This window comes from Leptonychotes weddellii, chromosome 10 (genome assembly GCF_054177405.1).
Source record: "Leptonychotes weddellii isolate Sample4059 chromosome 10, ASM5417740v2, whole genome shotgun sequence".
NCBI lineage: Eukaryota > Metazoa > Chordata > Mammalia > Carnivora > Phocidae > Leptonychotes > Leptonychotes weddellii.
The window spans coordinates 55871168-55892565 of NC_138378.1; the positions used below are offsets into that span (position 1 = coordinate 55871168).

Below are 21398 nucleotides of genomic sequence, written 5' to 3' on the forward strand. Positions count from 1 at the left end.
TACATTGCAGGCTTCAGAATAAGACTCTCTGGGTGCATATTACTCATCACTGATCTACAAATTATGAACCAGGAAGAACACTGGAAGGAATAGGAAGGTCAACTTAAAGTTACAACATTAAGATCCATTGTCACTTGAAGACCAGTAAGAGAGAAAAGCATTTCAGAAATGAAACTGTTGGGAAAACAAGCCTTGAGTTACACAACTTTTAAGGGAGCTACTGCATTAAAAAGATCTACGTACACCAGTTGGAAGACTGAATATTGTGAGATTAGCAAACTACCAGGCAGAACCGTCAATAAACACAGTCCAATTTACCACTCTGTAAGGGACTATACTACTACGATGATCATATGATTTATTATGAACAATGGGGAAGTTTGGGAATAAAAAGAAGTACTATGAAAAACCTCTACCAGGACAATGAGTGTTTACTAGGACTGTCCCAGGCAAAAAAGCAGGACGGTCACCCTCTTTAGTAAGCATCCTCCACTCATTACACATGGAGAAAACCAGGTACTCATTCAGTCATGCCAGAATCCATTAAGCAAATTAACCAGGGCAGCCAGAATGGACAAGACCCCAGTCCAGTGTGGGCTCTATTTAAATAATTTTTACCCTGAATGGTTATGCTAATACTTACCATCTCCACTGAATAAAAACAGAGTTAAGAGTCACTTGCTTTATCTACTTGTTTTTTTTTGCCCCTTCACACCTAATCTACAGTCACTCTTTAGGAAGGCTCTTTCTTTCCCCATTTGAGGTTTAGTTCTAATGCTTAAGAAAGAAAATACCTTCGGTGCTAAGCAAAGTCAAACTGAATGCCATTCTTCAAGTTTCCCAAGGCTTCCCTCTTGCCCAAAGGCACAGTTGGCTTATATGAAATTTGCATGAATATGTGCCACATCTTTAATTAGGAAGGACTCCTAGGTCATTCACTGAATCAACATAACAAAAACAAGGTCACTAGCCACAGAACTTTATTGTAGGGATCAATACATATATACTTCTCAGAAATGTTTTGAGCCATTCACTTGATGGTTACAAACACATCAGGATCTATCTAATTGGCGTATTTTTTATTTGCTTGGCAAGAGAAAATCATGAATCAAGTCCAAAAGGCCTGATTAAAAAATCTGTAAAAAGGGAGGGCTAACCACTGCCTGCCCTATGTCAAGAAACAATGTACAATTCAAATCAAGAAGACAATTCCATACAAGTCCAGCAAAGCAAGCTGGCAAGTAGAAATGAAACGACAATCTGTTATACAAAATGCAAAAGGAGTCAAAGATGAAGTACAAAAAATAAAATTTGGGTCAGAAAATCATTACTAAATAAAACCACATGAGGATGTCTATTAGTTGTTTTCTTTAAGGGGAAAAGAAATTGAGCTGTTAGTTTCCTATTTATTCAGAAGGAAAAGTAAGGCAAGTGTTTGAAAAATACTTCTGATATTGAGTGAATTCTTTCTCATCTGCCACCTAGAATTCACAAACACCTGACTTATTCTTGCCCATCTCTAGAAACGAGAAAATAAAATCAGTGTTTGATCTTTAGTGCGACACTCACAACACCCGAATGAGGTCCAGAGTAATCCTCGATCGGGGGATGTCAATGTTGAGTACTTGGACTTCCACTCTTTCTCCAGGGCCCAGTCCAAGACTCCTTCTCTTCTTTGTTTTAGAAAGTTTTGCTTCTGTTACATTTCGTATGGGAATCAGCCCTGATCTCCCCACTCCTATATCTACAAAAATTCCAAACAGAGTCGCATTCTCGACTTTGCCTGTAAGAACTGTCCCAACCTGCAGGTCTTCCAAGCAGACAATGCTTCTCTTGAAATCAGGTTTATCAAAATCTACAAGGAAAAGGGGACAAAAGACAGTGTAAATAGTAGGTACTATACTTCCTGGACACAATATACATTAGTAAATAAGTATTTACTACATATCAGTTATGTGCCCAGACCACTAGTCAACACTGAGAGGGAGCATAAAAGAGCTGAAACCCAGGCTTGCCTTCAGAGAAAATGCATCTTAATTGAAGAAGCAGCATTCACATAGTAGGAACAACACAAGAAAATTTACTCATTTTCTTCTCCTCAAACTCTATCTTGCTAGCATGCAAACATTAGCACTATACACAAGGATTGAGAAGAATAGAGAGTCTTATTTTCCTCTTTATGAGAAGGTGATGAGAAAATATCTTTGCTCAATGAATATATAAGGCCAAATCACAAACACTGGGAAAGTTAAGACTTTTAAAGACAGAAAATTGGGAGATTTTTTTCCCCCGGTACCTGAATTTGCAAACTGTTTAAAGGTGGTAGAAAGTACATCAACATTTGAAATTAAAATGTTCTCTTCTCTCATTTCCCTCCACGAATTTGGAATTCAGGAATCAACTTCTGTCCATTTTGAATATACTTGTCCAATCAAAACTTAATACATTCTTGATTATCTATGGCTCAGAAACCCAGAGCAGCCAGGAACCTAATCTTCTTTCTCCTTTTTCAGTTCAAGTCATTAAACATTTATTAGCTCCTAGTATGATCTCCTGTCCAGGCACTCCGCTGGGTGCTAGAGATACAAAGATGAAGACACACAGATCCCTGCTCTCAAGTTCCTTACAGCCCTCTTTTCTTGTTTGCCCCACTGTACATTTCTCTGTTCATTAACACCAGGCCTCCCAAAAGTGGGTATAAAGCATACCAAGGAATCATGGCTCTAGTAAAAACAAAACAAAAACAACAACAAAGGTTTTATGAGGGAGAAGGGTAGAACTAACAGTCTAAATGGGGCTTTTGGGTTATCTGTGGATTCCATTTTCCCATGCTCTTCTTGGCCCCCTTTCCTAGGATTACTGAATGTTGATTCTAATAACAAAGAACATTCTAAGCTTGGATCTCCTTTTACTAAGACCTCATTTTCCCTCCACCCATCCCACTTCCTTTTCCTCCACAGCTGTTGGCTTGATCCTGATTACTTGTTAAAGCTATCCTTTACAGTTGTACTAACAACTGGCCACCTCTTGGTTCCCCTCCCCCATCCAACCATCCTGAAATCAAGTTGTTCTTTTTTTTTTTCTAAATTCACCTTTTTCCAGTAAAACAAAACAAAAACCCTCTTTAAACTTCAAATCTCATTTTCCTCATAAAAAAAGGAATATGTGAAAACTGGAATTGATTCTGTAGAATTTTCCCTGACACTGCAAGTAGTGGATTCCAAAAGCAAAAAAACCTGTTGTAATATTACACTGGGCAAAGACTGTGTCAAAGCAAAGTGAAACTAAGTCATTGATCAGGGCAGAGGTAGGATGGTCTCTGAGGTCTCATAGGCATTGTTTTTATGCTTGGAAATCCTATTCTCTTATAGAGGTCCAGCTGCTATAGATTCCCCAAGGGTTCCTGATCAGCTGCTTAGTTTAATTTTGCATGGAAAATCAGAGTCAGGAACTACTTAACATGTTCCTGAAGACAGCCTGGGCCACTGAGAAATCAGAAAATCCTCCATGTACCAGGCAAACTTTAACACTTTGATTGCCAAGGCAACAAATTCAGTCGGCTGTCACTAGGCTGCTTCTGATGACTCCAATTATGGAAAATAACTGGCAACCAGAGTGTTAATAAAATAGAATCAATTTTGTCAGAAGACAGGATGAGTATGGGGAAAGAAAGAGGCATCAAGGGAGGAAATACTTTTGAGAAAATGAAGAAAAGAAAAGATGTAATGTTTATAAATACTGTAATGAGGAAACATCCAAAATACTATCTGCCTCTTCAAAAGTATGACTGTCTGCCTTCCCCCTTGGGGATATTTTTAGTATTAAAATAAAAGCTTTCAGACATTTTGAAAATTGTGACTTACACAAAGGGCAAAGGCCAATTCCAAAGTGAGTTTAAAGAGACTTATTTGAAATTTCACTTATCACAATGATAAACACTGCAGTAACTGGTAAGCTCGGTCCAGAGCCCATATGCATCTGTGTTTCTGCTCACTAAGGGCATGACAAGGTGAGGACCTCTACTTAGCAGTTGGTTGTTTAATTGAACCATATAATCTGAATGTTGATTTTCACTCTGAGTCTGCAGTGTAACTGGGAAAACAGAGCAATCAACACCAAGACAGAAAAACGATCAAGAAAACCAGTACAGGAGGCCTGCAGCTAGAGAGAGCATATTTACCAATCTTCTAATGTGGTGTCCTAGGCATACCAGCCTCATAGCCCACTCTGTTTAAGAACTTAGTATCCTGCTAAACAATACCCAGGGAATTCACATACAACGGTATCAGGCCTCCAAATAGAGATGGGTATGTCTACTGAAACATCCACTTTGGATGGACCACCCTGGAGGCTCCTACTCCTACATTTTTGTCATAGATCTTATATATTTTTTCTCCGACTTTAAAAAAATTAATTTCTGACTTACAGAAAAGTTAAGGGAATAATATAATGAACTTACTGGGTGTTTTTTTTTTAAGTTTATTTATTTTTTAGTAATCTCTACACCCAACGTGGGGCTTGAACTCACAACTCTGAGATCAAGAGTTGCGTGCTCTTCCGACTGAGCCAGCCAGGTGCCCATTACTGGGTGTGTTTTTAAACTCCTTTAAACCTTTTCAAAGAAGCACATCTGACCTCCTCAACAGAGCCTAACTCAGAATGAAAAGAACCAAGCCTTAAACACAGTATCCTAAAACTGGTTATGAGACAAGTGCAGATTCATTTAAATCTCAGAGCTTCCTATTCAAATATCCTTAGGAAGTGGGTTACTTGATACCTTAGTTCTTTTTCATCGGGTCATTGCCCTCAACAACTATGGCTGTTATACCTCCCTCACCATCTACCTATGCTGAAAGCTGAGAGCTCTTTTAATTAGAAGGAAAATAACAGAGAGATAGTATCTTATTTGTTCAATGTGTTCACTGACACAGAATCCAGGAACTTGGAAGGCTACAATTTAGGAAGAAGATTCACTTTTTAGTTTATGAACTGAATGTCTTACCTTGGACTTCTGGCTCCTACAAGATAAGAAGAGCTTACAAAAGGATTATGAAAAATGTATGCCTCCATGCACACAGCAGCCAATGTGTGATGCATTTAGTCTAGTGTGATGGAAAATAAGCATGGGACAAGGAGTCGTCGGGAGACCTTGCTTCTTGCTTTGGCTCTGGATGCTAACCAACTGCAATGACTTTGAAGAAAGGGCACGATGCTTTAGTTTTCACATGTACAGAATGGAGAATAGTATCAGTTTTGCCTACGGCAGAGGTTTGTTGTGAGGGCCATAGAAGATTACGTGAGCTATGTAAATGAAGGTGCTGTTATTCAAATTTAATTATTTACCTGTTCGAAAATCGAAGCTTTCAGGCTGGCTGAGACCATCTATGATGACCTGTAAGGTGTGAACTGTTGTTTGCAAACTTTCTGCAATTTTCTCTATTCCTTCCTTTTCAAGGAATGAATTTATTTTTTGTTCCATTTCAGGCTTTCCAATCTCATACAGTGTCCCTCTGATGAATGACAAAAACCTGCAGGAACAAACAAACAAACAAAAAACCCAGCACTTACTAATAATATTACTTATTTTCCAAAGTCCTTATACAGGTCACCCTAAAATTCAATCATCTCAGATCCATATATCATCAATCAACCAATCAATCAGTCTTGATTAAAAATCTATGTGTGTCTCATGCTGTAATGAATGACCTGTCTTGGAAAAAAAAGGAGGGGATGGACTTAGGTTCTTGTGCTATTTTCCAGTGAAGCACGTTCTCAAAATCAGCATCAGAAACGCTTTACAGTGTAATGTTCGTTACAGTTTAGTGTCAAACATATTTTCTAAATAAGGATACCTGTTTACCTTATGTTTCCTAAATTTGAGTTAGGAATACTCATTTGAATTTAAATTAGCTAATAGGCAAACAATGAACTGATGATTTCAAAATCCAACAAAATACCCGGTAAGCATGGCCAGCTTTTGACAAATGAAAATTTGTTATTCATGTGCCATATCACTGGCACATGAATACTTTTTTGTACTTTTTTTTTGAGTATCCATGATGACAGTGTTACCTAAGCAAGCATACTGTCAGCCTACTAATTCTCAAATTCCATTGACAGTCAAGCTTCACGTGGATTAAATTGTATCAAGTACATTAAGTATTCAGAGTCCAAAGGAAAAATATGGGGGGGGATATCAAAAAGAAAAAGTACTTGCTTACAAAATGGAAGGTGTGGAAGCAAGTAAGACCTTAATAACATAATCTTGAGATGACTATTGTTTTTATATACTGTATAAATTATTGCTGCAATATTTACAAAATAAAAATATCTGCCTTTCTCAATTTCCCTTTTCTATGTTTACCATTTCCCTTGCTTGCTGCCTCTCAATTACCTAGCTTTGGAGTTCAGTAATAAGTTAACTAAGAAAAAAAGAAAGGGTTAAACCATTTCCCCCTTCAATTTCATCTGAATATTGGGCTGTAGCTTACTTTCTTGATAGTTCTTGGCTGGGTATTTTTCAACATCATTAAGTTCCATTTCCTATGATTAATGGCACTTTAAAAATGTCAACACAGGAATCAGACAGATAGTAATACTAATGCCCTCAAATCCTTTCCTCTAAGGATGTCTCTGGAATACAAGAAGGGAAAAAGGAAACTGTTGGAGGCTTGTCCATCATCAGAACTGGGATATATCCCATTTGGCAGATTGCTGCATTATCACAAAAGGAATGCTTGCCATTTCCAGTCTTTCTTTGCATTGCTCTGTTCCACCAGAAAAGCTTCTTCAGTGATCATGCAGTACTGATAATCCAGCATCTGGTGGAGAAAGTGCTCTCATCTCTCATTTAGGACATATTTTGTGTTCAAGTGGGCAATCTTCCTACATTTCCATCCTACATTTTTAGTCAAAAACAGATAGATTCTCCAAAATCCAACTAATTCTCTTGAGAATATATCTTGGTTCGTGGTCTAATGAAAGACCAAGGAATTGGCGCTTGGTCTCTCTTTTTGGAAATGACCTTCTGTCCAAACTGGTGGCCAGTGAGACATACGATGTAAGTCTGTGTGTCCATGGCTTCCCCAGCCCCCACCCCCCAGAGAGGCAGCCAGTATCTGTTAGTGCTATTGGACAAGCAGTAGCACATAAGGGCCCTGGTGACAGGGAACAGTTGTTGAAGCTCTGACTGACGGGACAGATGACACATGACAACTTTTGCCCACAGCCAACTTCTCTGCACAACTTTCTCATCAATGCATGTCCTGCTGAGCAGGCTTCCCTGGTATTTATCCTCTTGGCTTGATCAGTCTGCAACTAGCTATTTGGTAGAACATCTTTCAAATCCTCAAGATTCTGGCTTACAATCAACTGTTAAAATGCCAAAGCATATTCATGGGCTGTAAATCTATAACCTTGAATGGCATTTTATAATTAATGAAAGTTAACTAAATGGCAAAAAATTCCTAAAGCACTGTATAAGTCTTGGCCTCAGTAACAAAAACACTGGCTCAGAAGGCTGCTTGGAGTTTTGAGGTTGTGTGTGTGCGTGTGCGTGTGCGTGTGCGCGTGTGCGTGTGCATGGGTGTTGTGTGTCTGCGTGTGTGTGTGTGTGTGAGAGAGAGCGAGAGAGAGAGGGGGACTAACTGCTACCAAAGTCACTTCCATATAAGGAATTCTGTTTATAGTAGTTGCAGATGTAAGAAGAAAATTGGTCTGTTTAACCTGGGTGCATATTTCATATATCATTTTCATTCTCACATACAGAAGGTAACTGAAATCAATAAAAAAGTACCAAATTGTGCTCCTAGCTAACACTTCATATTGATCAACCCTATTTTTAAATGACTATGGAACAAAGTCAAATGTTACTTTATTTTGAAAACTTTCTTAAAGTTACAACAGGCTTACAGAAAAAGGAAAATAGCAAAACCAAAGGGAAGAGGGACTATAAAATAAACTGGGAATAGAATTCAGATTGACCTCTCCCTTACTGGATTTCAAATATATTCAACTGTAAATGATAGGAAACAATGCTTTACACCTGGTAATCACTCAAGAAACATGTGTTAAGTAGCCTAAGAAAAATTTATTCTACATTTTCTGAATTCTGGCCCTGGAGTTGAATGTGATAAGTAACATGCAATAGAAAGTTTCATTTTAGAAGTGGGTATGATAAGTAACACTAAATACAAAGTACTTTCTGCCTCAAAAATACCATATAAAAATACAATACACTTTATGAAGCTTGGAACACAGTACTGAAAAGTAAGTGCCGGGCATTATGCTAGTGCTTGATAGAGGTGTTCATCCAATCCTAACAAGAATCCTAAAAGCTAGGTGTCCTATCATACAGAAAAGGAAAACTGAGGTTCAGGGAAGTTAAATATTTTGCCCAAGGCCACACAGCTATTTTCACTGACTGGAGTTTCATGCCATACACATAGTGTGTGTCTGTTTATAACTGCAGTCATGTCAAAATAAGTGATGTGTTTGGTTAAGATATAAAACATAATACTTCTGGTAACATTTCACCAACACAATTTAATGGCAGATTAGTTTTATTTTATTTATTTATTTTTTTAAAGATTTTATTTATTTGACAGAGAGAGACACAGTGAGAGAGGGAACATAAGCAGGGGGAGTGGGAGAGGGAGAAGCAGGCTTCCTGTCGAGCAGACAGCCCGATGTGGGGCTCGATCCCAGGACCCCGGGACCATGACCTGAGCCGAAGGCAGACACTTAACGACTGAGCCACCCAGGCACCCCGGCAGATTAGGTTTTAAACAGGAGACAGTTAATACTGATAAATTCCACAAAGAAATTACTACATAAAGGCATTTATGTAGACAATTCTCTCAAAAGTCAATGAGTTATTAAAGTCATGGCATCATTTTCTCCACTGTCTCTGCAAGGCTTTTTTAGTTTGCTAAGGACTGTGGCCCGAGCTGCTGTTTTTATTTAATATGTAATTTCATCTTAAAATAAGAAAGTAGCATAAATGCAACAAATAAGCACATCATGTTCTTTTAGCGCACATCTGCACAAAGTTAAAATACAGACCTTGCAGCAGAGATAATGCTTATTTTTTGAGCAGAATGCTTATATAACCTAAAATCACTGATACTTTCAACAGAAAATTTGTTACAAATGCAATATTCTTCCCATCCAGAGTAAGTCTTTGGAAGATTCTTCCCAAAGAATAAGAAATTCTGAGATTAAGAATTCCTCATATCAGTGAGGTCATATGATACATGTCTTTCTCTGATTGACTTATTTCGCTCAGTATCTTAATCTCAGGAAACAAACTGAAGGTTGCTGGAGTGGTGGGGGGTGGGAGGCATGGGGTGGCTGGGTGATAGACATTGGGGAAGATATGTGCTATGGTGAGCACTGTGAATTGTGTAAGACTGTTGAATCACAGACCTGTACCTCTGAAACAAATAATACATTATATGTTAAAAAAAAAAAAAAGAAGAAGATAGTAGGAAGGGAAAAATGAAGGGGGAGGGAATCAGAGGGGGAGACGAACCATGAGAGACTATGGAATCTGAGAAACAAACTGAGGGTTCTAGAGGGGAGGGGAGTGGGGGGATGGGTTATCCTGGTGATGGGTATTAAAGAGGGCATGTATTGAATGGAGCACTGGGTGTTATACACAAACAATGAATCATGGAACACTACATCAAAAACTAATGATGTAATGTATGGTGATTAACATAACATAATAAAAAAAAAAAAGAATAAGAAATTCTCAAGATTAGTAAGACTTCAGATATATCCGTTCAGTTTGGGAGCCCAGGACTGGGTTCATTACATTAAAGTACCATGGCGCCCGACAGAGCACAGAAGAACCATGGTGATGCAAGTCCATCACTTCAAGAACAACTTACTATTAGCACGTACTTTGGGGGCCCAACACACAGCCTGAAGAACCGTGCTACAAGGGCAAAGTGCCTGTGGCTGTCTACCCATTCTCAACAGTTCCAAAGGAGACTTTTGTACTGGCTTATTTTTATCCATTAGTTTTACTCAGTTGTAATGATATCAATAAACAAAACATTAAATGCAAGAGCACAGTCATTTTATAAATAAGTAGGTACAGACAAAGCAGGTCATAATTTGTAATACAGGGAGATGCTCAGTGATTTATTTATTTATTTTTTAAAGATTTTATTTATTTATTTGAGAGAGAGAGAATGAGAGACAGAGAGCATGAGAGGGAGGAAGGTCAGAGGGAGAAGCAGACTCCCTGCCGAGCAGGGAGCCCGATGCGGGACTCGATCCCGGGACTCCAGGATCATGACCTGAGCCGAAGGCAGTCGCTTAACCAACTGAGCCACCCAGGCGCCCCTGCTCAGTGATTTAAAAAGAGAGCTTGTACTCTTCAAGTAAACCCGGCCCTCTAACTGTGATTGTAGAGTAAGTGGTGGGACATAAATGAAAGTTCAGGAATAATCTGTTACACCAAAACCCACAGATTCAATATATATTTTTAAATCTGCTCTTAATATTAAAGGCTAAATATAAATTCCAATGTGGCAAAAGAGAAAGACCCATTGGTCCTTTTACGCTACCTATGGGGAGCTGAATTTAGACAGGTGAACACACAGCAGTGCACACTTAGTTCAGCTTAAACAGAGTGTGCTGGCTTTACCACATCTGCTGTTTCAGCAGCCAAGTCAAAAGGGCAGCAACGTGAGTTGCACTTTAATCATCAAAGAACCTTTCCAAACTTCTAGCCTCTTTGTGAAACCGAGACACTGAACTGGGCCAAAATCTTTAAAAATCGTTGCTGGTGCAAAATCTACAAGTACTGGTAAATTCAAGTAGAGTGCAAGGACAGTGCATTTATGGAACAACCTACTGTACTGCAGAAGCTGGGAGGTCAGTGAAGACAAGGTTTAAATGGCTTTTCTTAGCATGTAATCAACCACAAAAACTTACAGCAAGCAATTTTTCACAAGAACTTACAGCTAACTGGCTTTTGAAAACTGCAGATACTTTTTAAAAATGTAACCCTTACAGACAGGATAAAGGAATTTTTCTGGAAGCCCTTACAGACTTTTATCTGAGAGTATAGTTTTAAATGGTGTGCAGCTATCCAGGCAGCAGCCGGGGGCATCTTCAGTCACATTGGCTTGGTATCACGTGGAGGGTCTTTGGAGCACTTCGTGCGTCTAAACGCACTCTTGCATTTATGAGTAGCAGGAACAAAACATAAACAAAAACAAAAACAAGAGGATCTGAAAAGGAGAAGCTGTCATAGATTAAGAAATGCAGTTTGTCTTCCAAAAGACTTGGTTTATAAGCATCAGACTGTTACCTGCTTCTAACTTCTGAAGAACTTAATAAATGTTTCCTTCTTTTTCAAAGATCTGGTATACATGCACAGAAACTGGATACAGCATGCATGCTGTATTAATTGTACATAGGAGAACAAACCCTTAGAAAGCTGTTTTATTTTATTTTAGCAATTTAGTATAGGGAATTGGCTTTATAAAAAAAATGCCAGTTACAATGTGCTTACATAGTTGCACCACACAAAACATCTAAGATCAGTGAAATAATAACCAATGCCACAAAGAATAAGTAGTAGTGATTTTTTTTAAAAAAAGATTTATCCATTTATTTGAGAGAGAGAGAGAGAGCAAGAGAGAGTGCACATGAGCAAGGTAAGGGGCAGAGTCAGAGAATCCTCAAATAGACCCACTGCTGAGCGTGGAACCTGATGCAGGGCTTGATCCCAGGACCCTGAGATCATGACCTGATCCGAAATCAAGAGTCATTTGTCACCCAGGCACCCTGTAGTATTGATTTTTATGTAGCTTTTCCTATTTCAGAACCACTTGCTAGGTCATGGTACACTGTGCGATGATAATATAATTTAAAAACCCAAATGTATATACATATACATCCAAATGAGTATGAGTACATAAAAATAGGAAGGCATCATGTATTGAAATGATGTGTTACTACTCTAAAGATTTCTAAAATCCTGTTTTAGGAACTGCTTTAGAAAAAAATTTACAAGCAACAAAGGAAAATTAGTTTTCTTACATTTTTTAAAATAACAACACCCCCTCCAATAAAAAGAACCAGAGAAAACCCCAACAATCCTATATTACTCAGCTTGATCATCCTCCTTCCATTGAGTCTGGGTGTTTTAAACATATACATAAACACTCACACCCTTAAATGATAAAGATTTGCTAAAAAATCAAGGCTCTTCCAAGGAATATGACAAAATGGAAGCATTTTGAAGCCTCTGAAAAATAATTTAGAAAAACATGCTCAGCTTTCCTCATTAAGTATTCATTTACTGTAGAAGATGACTATGGAAGATAACAGAGCCTCTGCCTTGAATGAGCTTACAAAGTCTAATTTTAAGCAATGAGAGTATGTCAGAATAAATACTCTTCCACTTATATCTGTTCTTTTAGAGGTAGGATTTTACATGCAGATAAGTATACTTTTAAAGTGTTCAATAAAGATGATTTCACTTAATTCTTCAAAAATTTATTGTGGAGAAAGATTTGCAGATAAAGGAGTCAAAACTCTGATAGATTAAGTGATCTGCTCAAAGTCACAGAGCTGAGACCACAAGGTTGTAGGTAAGGTAAAAGCTGTCATAGATCACCTCTTCATTAACACTCCTTAACCCTTTACTTCAGGGAATATCCAATGCAGACAGAAGATTTAGATCCCAGATAAAATTTGGCATCCAGGACCACTGCCTGGGAATGATTTATTATTATTTTTCAAACCAAATTCAAAAGGAAAAAGTTTGGCTCTTTTTTAGTTACTCAGTATGAGTTGGACAAAATTAAGTTAGTGGTTTCAAAGACTGTAGACTCTCTACAGCTCAAAAACACTGTGTTTAGAACTCATATAATTTAATTTACTGGCTGTAAAGCCATAACGTGGATTAGTGCTTGTGAGTATTTGAAAGAAGGGGGTAAATAAAAAAGTGGTACTCAAAACCACTAGGCTAGATGGCAGAGCTGGAATTAAACAGCTCTGGCGCTACTGGGGGATAAATCCTAGGTATTAGAGTAAGGACTGTCCTCCTTGGGAAAACAGCCTTTTTACTATGAGTTTGGTCCTGTCAAAGAATTCTCCTTTCAAGGACTTTGAAAATGCTTAACATCTGTCATTTCCATAAAACCCCTGGTTGTCCTCTGAATAGGCAGAGCCATTTTTATTCCATTTAAAGAGTATGCAATTGAGGTCAAAGTAATTTGCTTATGGTCACACAGAAAAGTTAGAAGACAGGCTAACGTTAAAATCCATACCGAGACGGGACAGGAAAGGGAGGAGGGAGATAATGGGATACTAGATCAATACCCTACTGAGTTTCAGGCTCCAGACTGAGTGATCTAAGCCTGAAGAAGAGGAGAGAAGAAGAGGGCCAATACTCTGGAGATGACAGAGCCTGAAGCAAGCACACCACTGTGGCTGGCTGGCAACTCCCTGCCACTCCTCCTCCACTGGGTGCTAACAGGCAGCTCCACACACACCGCAGAGAAACCACAGCATTTTCTCTAGTCCCCAGACCCAGTGTTAACGTTAATTAACAATGTTCAATGATCCAAATTATAGCCGATCACACGGTAAAACAATTTTTTCCTGGGAGACCAACAGTTATAAACCACACCCCCCTTTTCTTTAATGGCTCAGTTTGACAGCTCTTCCTCAATCTCAACAAAAATAACAGCAATAAGGGGGCACCTGGCTGGCTCAGTTGGAAGAGCATGCAACTCTTGATCTCAGGGTTGTGGGTTCGAGCCCCATGTTGGGCGTAGAGATTACTTAAATAAATAAATAAACTTAACAACAACAACAAGCCAGTAATAGTAGTTAACAGCAACAATAGCTTACTCTGTCCCAGGTGCTAAGAATTCTAGATATATTAACTCATAAAATCCCATGAGATAGGTACTATTATTATCCTCATTTAACAGACAAGGAAACTGAGGTACAGGGAGGTTAAATCACTTTCCCAGATCAAACAGGCATGATTTGAACATGTCTGGTACTGTACTGCTTCCAGAATGAGCTAGGGGAAAGTTAGGCACTACCTTGGATTCTTCAGCTTCTTAGTTCCCTCTACCAGCCTTGCCTTAAACTTCATGGTGGTGGTGGTGGGGGTTGTTGGAACAGCATGTAAGACATGAGACATGACAGTCAGTTCCTAAGAACCCCACAGTTTAGTCAAGTGGGTAGATGCTCTTTCATCATTTTTCTCTTTTGTGAAGGTACTTTTGAAGATACGATAAATGCTACTTCCTGGGAATTACAGTATGATGTTTTTGGGCTTTATTAACAAGAAGGGAAAAAGTATCACCTTTATAATCTGTCCATTTATCATCTTATAGTTTAGGTTTGGCTTCCCTTTTATGATGCTGTGCCTCCTTCTGAAAAGGCAGTCTACTGCTGTCTAATCCTAGCTCCATAGGAGCTACAGCGGGGAGTAACTCACTGATATACATGCTAAGACATCACTTATCAAAAGCCAGCAATGATTCTGCCTTAATTTTCATGTCCAAATGCTGCCAACTCTTGTGGGCAAGTCCAGAAAAATGTAAGACCTTTCAAATTTGCAAATAATTTCTTACATCTGTTTACCTAATCTTCACTTATTTTACAGAATTTGTAGTTGGGTTTCTTTTCAGGCCAGCTTCCCGCAAAGAAACATGTTTTTATCATTGCAGAGTTAGCTGGCATGCGAATGCAGAAGCAAGTCGTGGTGTATTTTAGATGTGTGGAGGTGTGTTAGGCATACTCAGCAGGCTAAGTGACTTACCGCTCAGAAAAATTACAAATCACCTCAAGTCACGTGCCTTCTGGGTTGCTCCCAGTCAAAACTATGCATGTCAAATCTGCAAATGTCACTGTTCTCCTGCTGCTGTTTTGTTTTGTTTTGTTTTGTTTTAAAACAACAATCTAAACTCCCTGCATTACAGCTGCTTATTAGCCAAAAGACTTCCTTCCTTGCTGGGCAGAAAGCTAAGTTTGGGAAGAATGTGACAAAACCTCTGAATGCAATTCTAAATGAAGAGTTCTGAGACGCTAAATCCTTTAACAGGAATGGGAAAGAAACAGAGGTTAAGATGTGCTCACTCATTAAAGGTCTTCAGTACGGGGCACTTGTCACTGTCTGGCTTGACTTACTATAGCTCTATGGCAGGGAGCAAGGCAGGACTCTACAGGGCCTCCCCAAACCCTAGGCCCAACTATTTGTAGGCTATGAGCACTGTTGGGATCCATTTATCCATTTATCTCATCACAGAATCCTGTGTATCTATTGGTTTAAGTTTACTTTTATTTTTCTTTTTCTTTTTTTCCAGCTTTATTGAGACACAATTGACAACACTGTATATGTTTAAGGTATACAACCAGTTGATTTGATACATTTATATAACTGCAAAATGATTACCACCATGGCAACTCATCCAACTGGTCACATAATTACCATTTCTTTTTTGTGGTGAGAACATCTGATATCTACTCACCAACTTTCAGGTTAATAGTCCAATAAAAAGGCATGGAATTCAATAATACAGTATTGTTAGCTATAATCACCAAGCTGTACATGCGATCCCCAGAACTTAACTCGTAACTGAAAGTTTGTGCCCTTTGACCAACTTTTGTTCTTAAAAATCTGACATAAGTTTTTAGTAAATTAAGAATAAACATTACTGGTCTTTTGTATAGAAGATTCCCCCCCTCCCCCAAGTAAATATTTTGTCATGTTATATGATTATTCCCATCCTAGACCTGAATTTTAAATTGATGGTTGTTTACTCTCTGAAAACATACTTTTCTGCACTGACTGTAAGGGTCAGAAATGGGTACATCAGCAGTAATAAAAGGAGATGGTAGGGCGCCTGGGTGGCTCAGTTGGTTAAGCGACTGCCTTCGGCTCAGGTCATGATCCTGGAGTCCCAGGATCGAGTCCCGCATCGGGCTCCCTGCTCGGCGGGGAGTCTGCTTCTCCCTCTGACCCTCCTCCCTCTCATGCTCTCTGTCTCTCATTCTCTCTGTCTCAAATAAATAAATAAAATCTTTAAAAAAAAAAGGAGATGGTAGTGCTACTACTGCTCATCAGCTACCAATACAAATCATTCTTGGTACACCTTTGCCTAGTCCATCAGAGTGGTGCTGCATGTCATAGTCCTGCTGTGCAGGCTACTAACCACTTCCAGAAACTAGTCTTTTAAATGTCTCCATAATGGCCAAAATGGAAATAACAATTAAATATTAGCTAATGCTTTATCAAAGTGAGTGCTGAAATTTTTCAAGTTAAATCAAGAACATAACAACTTTCAAGCTTAACTATCTAAAGTGAATCAAATTCTCAATGCAGGATATTCTTTGGGAGAACACCAGGTCTCATTATGACATGTACAAACCAGCATAATCTGCAGCACAAAGCACTACCTCCTAGCACCTTATTCAAGAAAAAGGAAAAATCACATACTTGTCTTTGGCTCTCTTGATCAACCAAAGTGGTACGGCAAAAACTGAAGAGGCATGGGGTGTGGCCACCCCTAAATTGGCTGTTTCTGGACTTCATTCTACTCACAATATAGCAGCAATTTTCCTCATGGCCCATATTACCCAACACAATGAAATCACTCGCACATGAGGACATCGTGACAATTTCTAAATGATGACAGAAAATGGTAAAGTAATCCTCTTTCAGGGTCTGTCTCTGTTTTCTAGTCTGTAAAGTCTAGGAAGGCTGTGGACACACATGCTCTGTGAAGGCATGGAATTCAATTTGGGGAGGTCTGAAAATGTCTTCAATCCACAAGGGATTCTGAAATAAGTACTTACTCAACTTGTGGGATAGGCAGCAGCAGAAAGGATGCTCTAGATGTTCTATCAACAATTTTGCTTATGCAACTGCATTGACCTCAGCCAGTTTATACTAGAGAAAAAAATATCTAGATTGAAATAAAGCTAGACATTTCATTTTTAGCCAAAATAGGATAAAACTTACAAATAACCATAACACAGGGCAATAATTAGTAAGTGGCCTTTGTGAAGCACAGAAGTTGTATAGAGAAGAAGGAGCTCATTTCCAGATAGGGGTATCTTTGTAAGATTTCATGCAGGAGGTGACATTTAGGCTAGGTCTTTAAAAAGATTTCAACCAGTAGAAAGAAGAAAAGTGATGTTTAAAGAGTTGGAGACAGGAAAATATGGCTCAGGTCAGGTTTGGGGAATAGTTAATAGTCCAATAAAAACAAACATTCACTGAGTATCTCCTCATTACCAGTCACGTTAGAAACATAATCTTGTTGACCTCATAGCAATCTTATGAGGCTGGTATATTATTATTCCCACTTTTTAAGGTATACAGAGTCTCAGATGGGTGAAGTAAATTACCTAAAATAACTCAGCTGGTAAAACCACGATATGAACCAGCTATACGACACTCCAAATCTTGAGCTCTTAACTAGCTCCAAAGCCTGATCTTTTAACTAGGTCACAATTAAAAAGCTAGTTTGGAGCCAGATTTAAATGTAATCACAATGATCTTTCAGATTAAGGATATCATACCCTTAAAGATGGTATGTTAGCCCAGAAAAGTAACAAGTCATTTTATGTGTGCTTCCTAAGGACAAAAAAAGAAATGAGTATCTGGAATATGCTAGATTTGACTGTTATTCTCTATCACATGGCTGAAATCAGACTCTGCCTTTCCTCTGGAGAAAACATTACCTCCTCCATTAAAGGAAACTTTGTCTATTATATTAAGGGATCTGTAGGAAATGAATTCTTCACATAGAGTGTGTAGAATTTTATGCTGTTCTGCTGCAGATATATTTCCTGAATATTGCATTAAAAGAATTCCCTTCTGTTGTTTTTCAGAATGAGGGTACATGCATTTCAAATGAAGCAACTTGATAGTGACTATATTTGGTATCTTCTCATTTTAAGAGAACTGGGTATAGAGCAGGAGTAGTATATTCATCCTAGAGATGTACCCACCTCCACCAGCAGATATTTTTAAGTAAGAGGGAGAGGGTAAGGAATAATGCAAGGCTTTTAGGAAATGTCGATGAAAAACACATACACAATCCATATTACAGAAGATTTAAATGGAACATGGGATTAAGAAACCTACTGCTACAGATAGATTTTCGTTCAGTAATCCTTTGAAGCCATTCTGTTCTAAATCTCTCTTACTTGTTTCAGGGCCTTCTCACATTTACTTGATTACTGCCTACTTCACTGAAAAATTCAAAGCTACCTTAAAATCCCCTTCCTTAGATGTCTCCATATCTTTACTCATCCTGCCCCATACTTCCCTACTACTCTTCCATTTCTTGATTCTGTTTCTCTCCCCACCCTCACTCCTCACAGGTTGCTATTAAGGACTCTTGACCTTGGCATTCTTGTGGTCTCTCTATGTCCTAGTTGTCTCACCTCTAAATGTGGTGGTGGGGGGTGGGGAATGACAGCTAAATGAACAAGGTCTTTTAGCTTTATAAAATGTTACGACTGTCTCTACCGTGTCTCTACTACTTGCTCCTCTCATTTTGGCCACAGATGTATTATTGTTGTGGTCTCCCCATTCTCTGCTCCCTAAAAGCTAAAAGCAGCAACCACCCTTTATCTTACCTCTTCCTGGACTTCCATCACATGGCTCCTTCTTTTCGCTACCAAAGTTCTCAGAAGAACTATCTGTCTCTAATTCTTACTGCTTGGTTTTCCCCAGTCTCTTACACATTGGCTTCTAATCCTGCCACTTTTCTGAAATTACTCTCTCAATTAATGACCCCCCGATTGTCAACACATCCTTAAACCACTTACCCTTTCTGCAATATTTGATACCATCAACTTACCTTCCTTCATGACTTTTGTTTTCATATTCTATCTGCTCTGCCTTCTCTTCCTCCTCTGGCCCTCTAAATGTAGATATTCTCCAAGTTTTTTATCTTAACCACCTTCTCCTCTTGTTCTACATGCTTCCTTGCATGAGTGCATCCACTCACATGACTCCTTATCTCTCGCCTCCCACTGATAATTCCAATCCTACACATCAACATGTCTAGTCCAGGCTTTTCTCCTAAGCTCTAGGTCTGCCTTTCCATTTGCCTGCAAGAGGTGTTCTCATGAATATTTTAGCAACTCAAACTTAATATATCTAAAACCAAAACTTGTATCCTCCTTTCTCCCTCCCTTTATAACTCCCTCTTCTCCTCCCATTCATCCTTACCAGCTCTGCCCCAAAACAATAAATAAATAAAAAGGCTTGGTCTTCCTCTCTTGTCCCATAAATGAATGGTTAATGGCACTACTGTTTTTCCACTAACTGAGGCTAGTATTGAAAGAATTATTCACTCATTCGTTCATTAAACATATACCTTCTGAGTGCCTGCTGTATTCCAGGTACTCTTCTGCAATCTTGGAATACATTCAAAGATCCTTGCTCTCAGGGAGACTGACAGGATACAACCAGCATAATAAATAAGTTGTAAAGTATGATAAAGGTGAAAAGTGCTGTGGAAAAAAAAGAAAGAGCAGAGAGAGTAACGGGGATCAGAATTACCAGGCTTACAGGTAAGGGCATGCAGATTTAAGTAGGGTAGTTGGTGTAGGCCTTGTTGAAAAAGGTGACATGTGAGCAGTCTTGGTGAGATAAAGGAGGTGAAGTAGTTAGCTGTGCAGATATCTGGGGGAAAAGTGTTCTAGGAAGAGGGACCGGACAGCGTAAAGACCCTAATGTGGGAGTAGACTTGGCATGTTCACAGAATAACAAGGAGGCCAGCATGGCTACAGCAGAATGAGCAAGGGAGCTATTATAGGGACTTGGCCTTAATTCTGAGTGTAACTGGAAGAGATAGTAGGATTTTATGCTGAAGAATGACACACTCTGATTTACATGTTAAAATGATCTAGTTGTCTATTGTGCTAAGAACAGACTATCCGGCTGGGCAGTGGTAGAAGCAGGGAGACCTGTTAGACTAATTGCATTAGTTGTGATCCAGGTGGAGATGATGGTGACTGAGACTAAGATGACTGCACAAGAGTCGGTGAGAAGTGGTCAGACCCTTCTCACCAGGGGCTATATTAAAACGGCAGCCACTACAGTTGGCTAAAGACTGGATGAAGGGTATAAAAGATAGTAACTGGATATAAATGGCAAAAATAACATGAATACTAGAGGCACTGGAGGATGAAGTGGAAACTCACTGTTAATGGAGGAAATGGGGGAAAAGAAAAGTTGAAGAACTAAACTTTGGTCACTCCTGTGGTGACTTCTTCCCATCTCATGGCTTTAAGGACCTGCATAAGCACAGGACTCTTAAATTTATATCCTTAGTCCAGTCGCTCTTCCACATTCCAGACTCATGCATCCAACTGCCCACCTGATGTCTCAAACCTAACAGGCCTTCAACTCAACTCCAGGTCTCTCCCCTAAACCTTGCTCCGACCATAGTCTTCCTCATCTCAGGTGATGGCAGTTCATCATTTCAGTTTCTCAGTTCAAACACTCCAAGTCATCCTTGCCCTTACAAGAAAACCCCATCGGGAAATGACCTCTCTGTCCTGTGAACAACTTTGTGTTTCACAAAGGGCACCAACTATTGATTTCTATTATTTTTTTTTGTAATAGTTTTAGCCTACTTTGGTAGATTCCTTGAGAGCATGAAGTGCCTCTATTCATTTTTTATATTCTTCAGGCCCTACCACAGTGTTCTGTACATTCTAAGTAATAAATAAAACCATCAACTATAAAATTCATAGAGTAAAAAACAAAACCATAAAGAATATGAAAGTATGGGAAATACTGAATTGATCTTAGAGATGAGTTATCTTTTTTTTTTTACTTTTTTTTTTTTTTTTTTTTAGATTTTATTTATTTGCGAGACAGAGAATGAGAGACAGAGAGCATGAGAGGGAGGAGGATCAGAGGGAGAAGCAGACTCCCTGCCGAGCAGGGAGCCCGATGCGGGACTTGATCCCGGGACTCCAGGACCATGACCTGAGCCGAAGGCAGTGGCTTAACCAACTGAGCCACCCAGGCGCCCAGAGATGAGTTATCTTAAGAGAAGGCCAATTTGCATAAAAGCAAAAAAATAGGTGTACTTCATAAAAACTAAACATTGATATTTCAAAAACAAAATAGCATTATAAGGAGATAAAAAAGGTAAACAGATGAGAAAAAATTCCAGCTCATACAACAAAGCACTTTAATATTTAACAGAGAATCTCTACATGTAAATAAAACTGGTAAAATAAAACTTTAAAAAAGTAATAAAAAGGGGCGCCTGGGTGGCTCAGTCATTAAGCGGCTGCCTTCGGCTCAGGTCATGATCCCAGGGTCCTGTGATCGAGCCCCGCATTGGGCTTTCTGCTCGGCGGGAGGCCTGCTTCTC

At 39.0% G+C, this 21398-nt stretch overlaps 1 protein-coding gene across 3 annotated transcripts in view; it reads right to left on the minus strand.

The window, feature by feature from the left end:
* Positions 1 to 963: 963 nt before the first annotated feature.
* The window catches only part of SRBD1 (S1 RNA binding domain 1), a 197884-nt gene continuing 177449 nt past the window's right edge, over positions 964 to 21398 (minus strand). For all 3 annotated transcript variants that reach the window (XM_081833502.1, XM_081833501.1, XM_081833503.1), the window contains exons 20-21: positions 5344 to 5528; positions 964 to 1855 (exon numbers count right to left, since the gene is read on the minus strand). In XM_081833502.1, the coding sequence (XP_081689628.1) occupies positions 1566 to 1855; positions 5344 to 5528 (475 nt within the window). In that variant the 3' untranslated portion in view covers positions 964 to 1565. The remainder of the gene's footprint in view (positions 1856 to 5343; positions 5529 to 21398) is intronic.